The sequence below is a fragment of the Condylostylus longicornis genome, unplaced genomic scaffold, assembly GCF_029603195.1.
Source record: "Condylostylus longicornis isolate FDR11 unplaced genomic scaffold, ASM2960319v2 ptg000013l, whole genome shotgun sequence".
NCBI lineage: Eukaryota > Metazoa > Arthropoda > Insecta > Diptera > Dolichopodidae > Condylostylus > Condylostylus longicornis.
This window is the reverse complement of record NW_026577982.1, coordinates 17,060,015-17,072,532: the sequence shown is the minus strand read 5'-3', so window position 1 is coordinate 17,072,532 and position 12,518 is coordinate 17,060,015. Positions and strand designations below refer to the sequence as shown.

General features: G+C 28.3%; 1 protein-coding gene across 1 annotated transcript; it reads left to right on the top strand.

The window, feature by feature from the left end:
- The first annotated feature begins 5,744 nt into the window (after positions 1-5,744).
- On the top strand, positions 5,745-12,312 carry LOC129605437 (protein virilizer). The gene is made up of 7 exons (XM_055515210.1): positions 5,745-5,897; positions 5,959-6,055; positions 6,106-6,883; positions 6,938-8,438; positions 8,495-10,329; positions 10,919-11,932; positions 11,999-12,312. Exons 1-7 carry the CDS (start codon positions 5,841-5,843, stop codon positions 12,189-12,191), a joined length of 5,475 nt encoding a protein of 1,824 aa, XP_055371185.1. The 5' UTR covers positions 5,745-5,840; the 3' UTR covers positions 12,192-12,312.
- Positions 12,313-12,518: the final 206 nt, after the last annotated feature.

Genomic DNA, 12,518 nt, shown 5'->3' with positions numbered 1-12,518 from the left:
TTTCAATTTTAAAAGAAACAAAGCTTTCAGAAATATATAAAAAACTAAGATACTATGTACTGTTGGTGCAACAACAGTTATAATAAAATTTATAGTAAATTATATAAGAATAGTAAAATTATGAGAAAAAAATATATTTTTAAAAACGAGAACAAATTAAATGTACGTTAAACCTAACAACAAAAATTATACTATTATAAATTAATATTATAAAATTATTTTATCAACAGAAAAAAATAATAAAATATATGAATTAAATTGAATTTAAAATAATTGTTAAAAAATGTTGTATTTTTTTATTAAAAGCAAAAGTAAAGTTTAAAGAAAAATATATACTAAAAAAATAATGTGATCAAAAAAAAAAGTATTAATTTTTGATAAAAATAAATTAAAATATAAAACAATTTACTAAAAAAAATAAAATACAAATGTTTTAAAAAAATGAAATTTCTCGTTATTCGATATTTTCTTTATGTTTATTATTAGCTATTATCTAAGTTATAAAAAAATTTTATTTAAAATTTTGTACGGAAAGTGCCCACGATAAACGAAAAAATGTTTTGTATTTGTAAAATATGCGTATGATTTGTTTTTGGCATTTATTGTCGGAGATTGTTGTCATTTTTTATGAAAGTGATGTTTAAGTAGATTTTCTGAGAAATACAATTCCTTTTTTTCAATTTTCATGCCAGCCTGAATTTCATGAACACGAACAAAATAAGTTTTTACAAAGTTCGTAAAATTTCATGAAAAGCAACAATAAAATGTGTTTTACTTTTATTTAAAAAAAATATTTTTAATCTTCACCCTTTAGATTTGCAGTAAAATGTTTTGGAGAATCTTAAAGTTAGACATTTAAAGTTTCGTTCCTTCCTATTAACGTGTATTTTAGAATGGTAGAATTTAAAGTAAATTTTAATTTACCAAATGTTTAAAACAAATCAAATGCAAAATACAAAGTTTCCTATTTGATTTTACAAAAGATTTATAGGAAAATTTTTTATATTTTCATTTAAAATTTTGCAATAATTTACAACATTTGTGATTTATTTTGAACACCTGAAGACTTATTATTAATATTTATCTTTATTTTTATTTTTTAAATATTTCATATTTTTTTTATAATGTTACAAAATTATTTTTGCAAAATTAATTTTTTTATATTTACAATTTGTATTGAATACAAAAAATATCTTGACTTCCATTTACCGTGATCAACGTTAAAATCTTTGGATTATTAAATAAAACAACTACTATCAAATAATTAAATTTATTTTAAGTTTAATATTTTATATATGTATGTAAATTTTCAACAATTGTTGAGCAATCTTAAAACTTTCACTTAAATTGAAATATATTATATTAAATAATGTTTTAATTACATAATAATTAAACAAAATTAATAACATAATTTATGTGTAAAAAAGAAATTATTTGTTTTTTTTTTCAAATATTAAAACTTAATAAATAAATTGTATATAAAATTGACATAACAAAGTGAATGCCATCCTGTTTTATAAATTAAAAATATTTAATATAAGGGAAAGTTTATTAATAATACAAATTGATCTAAAATTAAAATTAAAGGAGGTACTTTCGAAAGAGTTATTTTTTAATTGAATTCATAAACTTTGTTTTGAATTATAGAAATATATAATTACAAAAATTTTTTTTTATAATTTGATTTTATAATTTGTATTTTATATTTTGACTATTTTTCAAATTTGTAAATGATTAAAAAAATATGTATGTAAAATAGTTTATTTGTCTGCTGTTAAAAAAAATTGATCTCTGGATTTCAAAAGTATAAAATAACTTTTCGAATGTAGCCCATGAAAGCTATAATAACGAAAAATAAAACAAAGAAAATGACTTTAATAAACTAATTTTTAAATTCGAACACATGCTCTTTTTTAAAGTCAAGTAAAATTTGCTTTTATTTAATTAATCTTAAAATGTAAAATGAAATGAAAGAAAAAAATATTAAAGAATTATTTCAAATGTTTGTGTATTAAATATAATTTTAAATAAAAAATAAAATTAAATAAAAGATTGATGTGAACTATAAGAAGAATTAAGTATATAAAAAAAAAATAACAAAAATTAAACTACATTAGAGTAGGAAGTAGGTAACTAATTTTAAAAAAATATTAAAATAAATAAATCATATATATATATGTATTATGTATATATATATATATATATATATATATAATGCATAAATATATTATATTGATTAATGATATGAAAAATAAAGTTTATATGTAATAGAAAAATTTTAAATAAACTATCGTTTCACTTTCAATATAAAATGGATGGCATTGTTACGCCATTTTAACTATATTTCGATGAAATATAATCAAAAATATTACGCTTATACTTAACGCTTCGAAATGTTTTTAAATTAAAATTTTAACACTTTAAATCCTTTGTAAATTTCAATTGAATTTCTTTGAAAAAATTTTGTACTACTTAACATACAAAACAGTGTGGAATCTTGTTCCCCAGACGAAAAATAAAACTAAACAAAAGATAGTATGTATATATATGTATGCATTGAAGTGTTATCCTTAATTTACAAAAGCAGTCAAGAATTAAACGCTTTCTTATGAAAATTTTCAAGTACCTTTAATAATTAAAATTCATTGTATTCTCAAGTGTCTTCAAATTTTTTTGGCACAAAATCCATTTTGTTAAATTTTAAAATGCATAAATGTTAAATATTATCTTCTTTTGAAAAATTTTAAAAACAAATTTAATGGCGCTACGAAGTCTACAAAATTTTTAACTTATTCATAAAATAAAAAGGAATCCTTAAATAATTGCCTTTGCTTTATTTTTAAATATCTTTGAATAAGGATATTCAACTTTTACCACATTCCTTTTTCATTTATGGATTTTCAAAAAAAAAAAAAAAATAGCACTGAAAAAATAACATTTTGCACTGAAAATTTTCGAGGTGTGGTATAATGTTTTGTTAAAACTATCTTTAAAATTGAAAATTCATCCCTTAAAAAAGATTTCTTTTTTGTTTTTAAATATTGAATGGTCACTATATAAAAGCAATAACAGATATAAGCCGCAAAATACTTAGAAATTTTTTAAAAATTTGTAGATACTCGTAAAAATAAAAGAAAAAGAAAATAATGGTTTTAAAAAGGACACCATCAGCATATCGGAGAACAATAAAACATGTGTTAAATAAAACTAAAATAAAAAACAATAGCGTTATTGTTCTGCTGAAGTACCTATGTACATATAAAAGTGAAAATATTTTAGTATGGACAAGTTAAAAAAAAATTATTTTAAGAATTTTAAACCCATGTATGTACATAAGTATGTACATATATACCTTCTTATTGCAAAATTTTTAGAATTACTACAAAAAAAATATTAGTGCAATATTATTGTCAGCGGTAAACATAATATATGTACCTACTTGTACACAAGCATAATTACAAAAAATACACTAGCTGAGATGAAAAAATGTTCATAGTTTGAAAGATTCTGTACTTTTACTTCGATTTTTGCCAAAAAAAAAATAAAAAAAACAACTTTAAAAGTAGTCATAGGTACAAAGTGTAGGTATATACACGCAAAATGAATAAAGTCGTGTTAAATCAAGGATTTGTACTGTAGCACTTTTCCCTTCAAAATTGAAAATTCTGCTTTTAAAAACGGTCTACTGTAGTTACTACATTATTTAAACGACTTTCAATTATAAAATTTTCTTCCATCGAAATGAACTATTTATTAGTGTCTAAAAGCTGCTACAATTTTAGGCTCCTACAACCTGAGGTCTGGAAAAAAAAAGATATCAAAAATTTGGAAAGAGAATTTTATTTATTAAGGACGGTAAATTTTGACGGCCATTTTGTTTTTTTAAAGTTCAAATACATTACGACGCAGTAAGAGAAGCCAGCCTTTCTCAAAATTTGAAAATGCTTTTGGTTTCACTGCAAGAAGTAGTTAAAGAAATAGCATTTTTAGAGTTTTGTGGGGCTATAACACTCTAAGGCGGGAGGGGGGAGTAGGAAATTAGTCTTTATTGAAGATGTATATATGAAATTTCAGCTTTTATCTTTAAGGGTGTAGAAGAGTTTTAAACATGCCCACGGATGGGCGGACAGAGTGAAACTAATAAGCACTTTTTTTTAGCTTCTTGTAAAAGAGTTTTAGTGTCAGAAAACTTTTTGAGTTGCTTTTTGAGTTGAGAAAATGTTTTTTTCTGATATTTTTTTCTAGAAAGTTTTCCTGTTATGCAATGATCATTGCAAGATTTGAAATGCAAACAATTTTGACTTTGTTTTTTTTTTAATTCCAAACCTATATTTTAAAAGATGTGGAAAAATAGTGAATTTTTAATTGATCAATAATACAAAAATTAAAGTTTCAGTTTTTGAAAACCACTGTAAGCAATATCAATGTGTTAAAACGGATTTATTGTATAAAATATTAGTTACAGTTTTTGAAAATATTGAGTAAGTTTTTTTAATATTGAAACATTTTGCTGACTGCCGTTTTCGAAATTTTCGAGTTCTTAACTTTTACCTCTTGTCACAAAGTTTTGGAGAAAAGTTTACCTACATATCTTAGCAAGTGTGTAAGTTTCTATACATACTATCGCAAATTTAACTGACGGCGTTTAAATAATTTAAAATCGTATTTTATAATTGGCGATTTTTTTGACATCTTCGGTTTTCCATGTACATATGTGTAACATTATAATATATTATATTCAATTTTGACAGATGATTTTGACATTTCTCTGTTGTTAACAGTTGAAATCGACTATTGTTTTCGTTCTACGCTTTGGTTCTTTTTTTTACACTGACACTTTAATTCAAAGCTCTTTGTCATAAATAAAAAAAAGATATAAACTTACGTTACATGTAAAAATATATGGATAAGAAAACGACATATTAAACAATATCGTTTTAGCATAAAGTTTTTTTTTTTACAATGTTGATTGATAAATTCAGATATACCATTAATATACACGTTACGACGAAATTATTGATTAACGCTACTAGTGTTAACCACTAATGGTTCAGAAAACCCAATAAAACGTTTTCAAACCTTTATTTACCGAAGTAAACTGTTCATACAAAATCTATTCTTTCCAATGTCCTATAACGAAACCTATTCTCTTCCTATATTTTTACAATAAAACTACGAAAATCTGCAGTGCTGCCATTAGTAATTGGTAAATTATAAAACGAAGATTATTTATTTGGTCGACTGTCACTTTTCATGACACCATTGAACCCATTAAAGTCAAATGGGCAAATCTGTTAAAGTATTTTGTTGGAAGTATTGCAGAAGCAAGTATTGAGGTGACCGTCTAACATTTATATGATCAGTTAATGTATCTACAAAATATGTTTCTGCCCATTCGATTTCAATCGGTAGAATGATATTTTTATGGAAATTGACCGTCAACTTTTTTGATTGATGATCTCTTTCCATAAAAATTCAACTCATTAGAATTAAATGGGCTGAACGGTATTTGTATTATATGTTACCTTCCAGCTTATATATCAATTACAATTTTTTCAACTATGTATTTGATTGATTGAAAACTGAAAATGAAAACAAAGTCTAACAAAATAAATAATTTTTGTTAAAAGTGGAAACGCATTGACGAAAAGCAAAAGTCAAGTTAAATTTGAAAGACAAATTAAATTTACAAATTTCAATCATCTGGGAACTCTAAATTACCTTTGACATATTTTCCGGCAAGAATGACATTTTAATAAATTAAAAAAATAAAAAAAAAATTGTTTGTAAGCTCTAGCTTTATGTATAATAAATTTCTTAAATAAATGTAGGCAAAAAGTATGGATTTATCTCCAGAATTACTATTTTTTGATACATTTTCACATGAAGCGAATGAGGTTAGTATAAATAAATTTAATTTGAAATCTTAAAACAATATGGCTGTGTGGCCAATTTCAGGATATAAATTTAGATTTGGTTCAGTTTCCTAAGCCTGTGTATATTACAGAAGTCCGAATAATTCCTCTTGGAGCACGAGTCCAAGCAGACTTTCCAGGTTAGAGAAAAATATGGAACAGCATTAAATTTCTAAAACATGTTTTGTAGGTGGTGTTAGATTAGGTGCGACTAACCCTTCAAAGTTTGATATAGAATTTTTTGTTAATGACCTTGGAAAACCAGGTGCATCTACTTTTGAGATTTTGGGAAGCTTAGAATACAATCAAAATAACTGCATACACTTAGAATGTCCTGATGATAAAATACCTACCGACGGTCTAGTATTACGTGGTTGGTATTCCACTATAACGTTAGCTGTGTATGGAACACTAACAAAAAATTTGGCAGAACAAATTGCCAGTCCGCAACACACACCAAGTGAGCCAACACAAGAAATTATTGAGGAAACCCCCGCAGAGCCAATAATTCCAGCAGCAAGTATTGAGGTTAAACCAATTCCACTGGAATTGCAAGAGCCCAGTTTTGAAGAACCACCCTGTGCAGAACCAAGGGAGCCGAGAGAACCAGTTCGATCCTTTAGCGGTGGTCCAAACGAAGAAACCTTTTTCGATTCACCAAGCAGGGAATTATGTTTAAATAATAGCAATCGAATTGAACATGAAAAACGTTCACGAACTTACTCTGACAGTAATGATCGTGAATACAACAGCTCAAACACATCTAAAAAACGAGAGTGGTCTCGAAGTCCTGAGTATAGGCATTCCAGACGTAGAAGTGATAGATCTCGCAGAGACAGTGATACCCGTGGAAGTAGTGGTGATCATAAAAGGCCAAGAACTCCACCTCAACTAATAGATTCCCCCCCTTCTGCACACAGAGTACAGTCACCGGATGATAATTGTGATGCAGACGAGATATTTGATAGGTTTAAATTTTTTTTTTCTGAAAAATTTAAATATTTTTGAATCTATTATTACAGACAAAAGTTGAGAGAAAAATCTCGCGAAAAGTTATCACCAGAAAGTCAAGCTCTAAGCGAGGCAAACCCAGATGAACCTTTGGAAGTTCGATCACTTGATGGTGATGAAATATCGGAACAGTTTGAACCAATTCTTAGTGATGATGAAATTTTGGGAGATGACAACAGCGCCGGACAAGATGATGACATGGATATTGATGAATCTGAATTCGATAACCCTGTAAAAGTTTTTGATCCTTTCAAAATGCCAATAAATGTATTTGAATGTAACTTAAAAGAAACGTGCGCAAGTAAGATTCAATCTATTAAGAAAGTGATTGACAAATTTCAAAATCAGGAAAAACTTGAAATAAGAGAATTTGTGCGACAAAGTGCAGACGAGAAAGAAACGTTTGTTAATTTATGTGAACTCTTAATTAATAACCTTATGCAAATTAACCAGCTGTCATCAAAACAACGTAATTTTGTAATACATAATGCTTTCCAGGATGAAAGCGTTTTAAAATTAATGGGAAAAATTTTGCGAATTTCTTTAAACTTCGAGTGTGCATGTTCACAAATGCAACCAGGATATAAAATTCGTCATATTAAAATTGGGCCACGTCTGGTGGAATTAACCTTATTTTCACAACATGTACTAAAATTTATTATTGAAAAGGAATTTTTAGATCCTTACAAATATTTATTTGACCTTTATCATCAAGATCATATGGCTTTATCCATTAAACTTATTATATTAAAGGCAATTTACTCCGTTCTCGATTCAAAATACGGTGTTCAAAATTTCTTAAGCAACAAAGCGAATGGGTATCAAAAAATATTGTTAATTATGCAAAATAATCCGTTAACTAGATTGAAATTTGCTCTTAAAGCTATAGTTAAGAAAATTAATTTGTTTGAAGCTTTGGAGACTATTCGAGATCTTGTAACGAAACATTTTGTGTTAACTAATCACATCTCTAATGGCTTAGAAGATTTCCAAATTTTGGACGCTTGTTTACAAGAAGTAACTCATGCGCTTAATGATAGCGCTTTAAGTTTTCAACAACCAAAGCGATTTTTACCTTCTAATAAATTTGAATTTCATAAGGATCAATCGGCTATGCGTAGTTGGTCTTATATGTTGCAATGTTATTTTCGGGAACACGCGTTATCGGAATCTTTACTTTTGATTATAACAAACCAAAATTATATCTCCCCGAATGTTCTTACGACCGCTTTAAATTTATTAAGCGAAATGGTTAAGTGTCAAGTTGGCATTGATTACCTTGTAGATTACAGTTTTGAAACCACAGAATTACTCATTAAATGTTTGTTAGGATTAGAAGATGAGTATCCCGCAATAGATGAAGTATCACAAAATGAAAAAATAGACGTCGACTCAGTAATTTCTCCTCAAATTCAAGAGAGTGAAAACAGCACTGCACAAGAACCAATGGAAACGGAAGATAGTGGAAAAAGTGAGGAAGGTAAAGGTGAAGAAAACACGGAAACCCCAAAGGTATTAAGCATAATTAGTTTTATTAATTTTTTCTTACGTGTTGTTTGTACTCCTAGGCAGTTGAACCTTTGGAACCGGTAAAGGAAAAATCACCTGAAATATTACTTCCAATTAGACTAACACATATCCAAAAATTAGGAGTTGAAATAGCTTTTAAAGTACAAACGCGTTATCACATTGACGCAATTACTAATAACCCAACGAATGTTGATATTCTTTGCGAACATCTTCATGCCTTATACAGCCAAACCTGCAGTCATTACGGAAGGGTTCACACAACAGAAGTTTTGGGATTTAGTGGAACAAATTTAATACCATTCCTTAATTTAATTGAAAAGGAACGCAAAATACAAGCTAAGCGACAATTAGATTCCCCAGGTGCAAAGTATAAATCACCAGTTCTGAGTTATTCGGTTGATCTTCTAGATGTTTTTGTGCGAAATTGTGCAAATTTAGATTATTTAATCGATCATGGGCAGATATTATTAGATTTTGTGAAAAATCATGACGTATTTGAACCATCAGTTTCAGCTGTTTTACAAGAAATGGCGGTATATTTAAAGCCTTTAGAATTAATCGATAACTTCTCATATGGAGGCGACATAAATGCACTTTCTGACTTAATAAAACGAAGTATAGAATATATCACAACTTTCCCAGGGGATTTAATAATGGTGTTACGCATTCTTAAACATTTAACACTTGGAAATGTCAGAGATTCTTTTGGTGAAACAAAAGAGCTAAAATTAAAGTATGTCTTGCTACAATTTTATTCAGCTGATGGAGTTGTAACATTTTTGAATATACTAGAGAAATTAAATAACTATTTTGAACAACCTGGTTTGCATGGACCCACTCTAATGACGATCCAAGGTGTCCACACCTGTCAAGTATTACTGCCAGTAGTACAAATTTTACGGGAAATGCTTACATTTGTTATTGAATGCCGCGACACAAGTTTTAAAGATGTTACCGCTATAGAACATCTAATGAAAACGTACTTTCTAATGCATTATTTTCCAGAACGCAGCCAAGCATATGATGATGCACAGAAAATTCGTGCTGAAATTATTAAAATTTTCTTAGCATATACACAGCCAAATGAAGATGAGCACATTAGGGGAAGCTTGTGGACCCAAATGATTCGAGAAGTTTTAAAATGTATTCGAAGCGGTCCATCAACTTTTATACCTGGTTTACAGGTTTTAGCTGAACTTTTACCGTTGCCCTTACCTGTATCGGTACTTAAGGCACTGACTGAGGAAGAAACGCAACGTTTAATTATGAATCGTAATTTATGGTCAGCTCACCTACATCCCGAAAGCGCAAACTTATCGGAATTAATTCAAACATTATGTCCAACAACCTTTCCTCAACTTTCAGATTTATTAACAAGAGTTTGTTTGCAGTTGGCCGATCTAGCACCAAATATGACTTTATTAGTTTCAAAAACAATTTGCGATATGATTGTAGCGGAATTCATGGTTAATTGTACAGATGGTGTAGGATCAGCACATTTGGCTAGATTACTGAATTTTATGGCTCAGCTAACATGTTATGCGGCCGTTAAAATTTCTGCGCTTTCTATTTTCCCTGGAAAAGTTTCAGAAGCTTTTTTGGCTCTTTTAAACAAATCTGATAAAAGGGATTCCCATTTACTTTGTCAAACTACAATTCATCGAATTTTTGAAAATTTTTTCGATTCTGAAATTTCAATGTTTAATACTAATAATGCTCTAAATAGTAACTTGGATACCAATTTAGCAAATGCTTTACCGTCAAAGGAATTGATTCCGGATATAGCTAATGCTGTAATGATGAGTTTACTTAATAGTGACCCAGAAAATTCAGTGTCAGCCTTAAGAAATTTGATTATTTTAACAGAACATGAGTAAGTAAAGAGTTTGTTGTTAAATAAGTTTTAATTTATCATTGATAAAGCTAAATAAGCCACGCATGAAAATTGAAATTTCATATTAGCATAATATTGTCACATACATAAATTTGAATATGTATTCAAGTATAATATTCGCAATAATGCAATCAATAAATCCAAAATTTATTAAATTTTAAAAAATGTCGAAAGATATTGAATAAACAAATTTAAATAAAAATCAGTGACTAAATACCAACCATGTATTCAGATACTACTTTTTGCTATATGTTCCCACATATTGCAAAAAAGTAGCTTTCAATTTTAATTTATGTATATTAATGTCTAATATAAAGACAACAGAATATAAAAAAATAAAAACATAATTTATATACATATATAAGTATGTATGTATCATAGAAAATTTTCATAATAATATAGTAGTATTGAATAATAATTTATTTTGTATTATTACATGTTGATATCGAAAGAAAACGCATACAATATTAACCAAATTCATGCACAAATGTGGCTATGGGAGACGAATTTTTGAAATTATTAATTTTTAATTTAATTTTTACTATATCTCTATTATAATATTTTTTAGTATAACATTTTACCATTTGAGGCAAATATTAATGAACAAAAAAGCGGATTTAAATCAGTGGATGATGAATTTCATTAGTTCATTTGAAAATTCTTCTGACAAAATGTCTTCAGCAATAACTTTTGTGTTGTTTTTAAGAAATTTAGTGATAATTGATGAGCCTACACTTGAATTATCTGTTCCTAGCCGCACATTAAAATTGGCTTATTCTGAACTGAAAGTTTTGGTTTGTTCTCTTGAGTTAGTTCCAGAGGAAAATCCACTTAATAAATTGAAAGTCATATTTGAAAGTAAAAATTTAGAAGAAGAAATTAACGAATTTGAAAATGTCATTCAAGACTTAAAAGATTTAATTGAAAAATTGGAAGATGCAAATCAAATAGATCGTTCCGAACAATTGTCATCACCATGTGAGCCAAATTTGCAGCATGCTGAAGGTATTGTTACGCAATTTCTGTCGAGACAAATATTTACTGTTTGTGAAAATGTCGACGATGTTCAACTTAATTCAAATTACTGGCTTGAACCGTTGCGTTTAGATGAAATTCCTGAAGTCTCCGATTCCGATCGGGTGCACTGTAATTTAGGTGAAGTTATTTCAACATGTCTGCCACCTGAAACAAATCTGTCTTCTGACTGCAAACGCATTTTACACTTATCAGCATCTCCTCAATCCAATCGAGAACGCACTGCGACAGCTCCATGCTTTAGAACACGGCGTGTTGAGGTGGAACCGCAAACTGGAAGACCTGAAAAGAAAAAAATCTATATTTCACCGATGCGTGCCCGTGGTTTTCCCCGTGCTCCTCCTTCACGAGGCGATTTGTTTCGCTCCAGGCCACCAAACACGTCAAGACCACCTTCGTTACATGTCGATGATTTTCTTGCTTTAGAAACATGTGGCGCTCAACCAACAGGGCCAACTGGATATAATAAGTTATCTAGAGATATTATTGGCATAAGGGGTGTAAGAGGAGGAAGAAATCGTGGTAGATTAGGAATCGGAGCCTATAGGTTTGTTATAGCTGCTATATATTTGTTTTTGTATGTACATATATATTGTGTTGATTTTTTATATAGAAAAATTGGTGCATATCCTAGAGGAAATTATACAAATGTGGTAGTCGTTACAGCACCACCGCCACAACACTTTAGAACAGCTACGTCAGAACCAGTTGTAACACAACACTTTCCTAATGATCAACATCCTCATTTTAGTGCGGTTCCGATCAGATCAAGAGGAAGAGGACGTATTAGGACTTTCTTAAGATAAAATATTTTTAATTATATTCTGTAAATGTCCATTTTTATTTTAAATTTTAGAACTCATAATTCTCTTTGTTTTTAAAGATTATGTAATAAAATTTTAGGTATCTCTTTTTTCAACAAACCTATTTTGATTTTTTTAGTTTTAACATTCTTGGCTTTATAAAAATTTCCAGTATACAACAACACGCCGAACCCTACTCTTGAATATATTAATATAAAATTGTTAAAAATGTTGTTCAAAACTATTTTTATTATTCTTACTTAAGTTTACTCCCTTTACCATCTGTATTTCGAATTTAAATAAATCTTCAATTGAAAACGAAAATTTTCA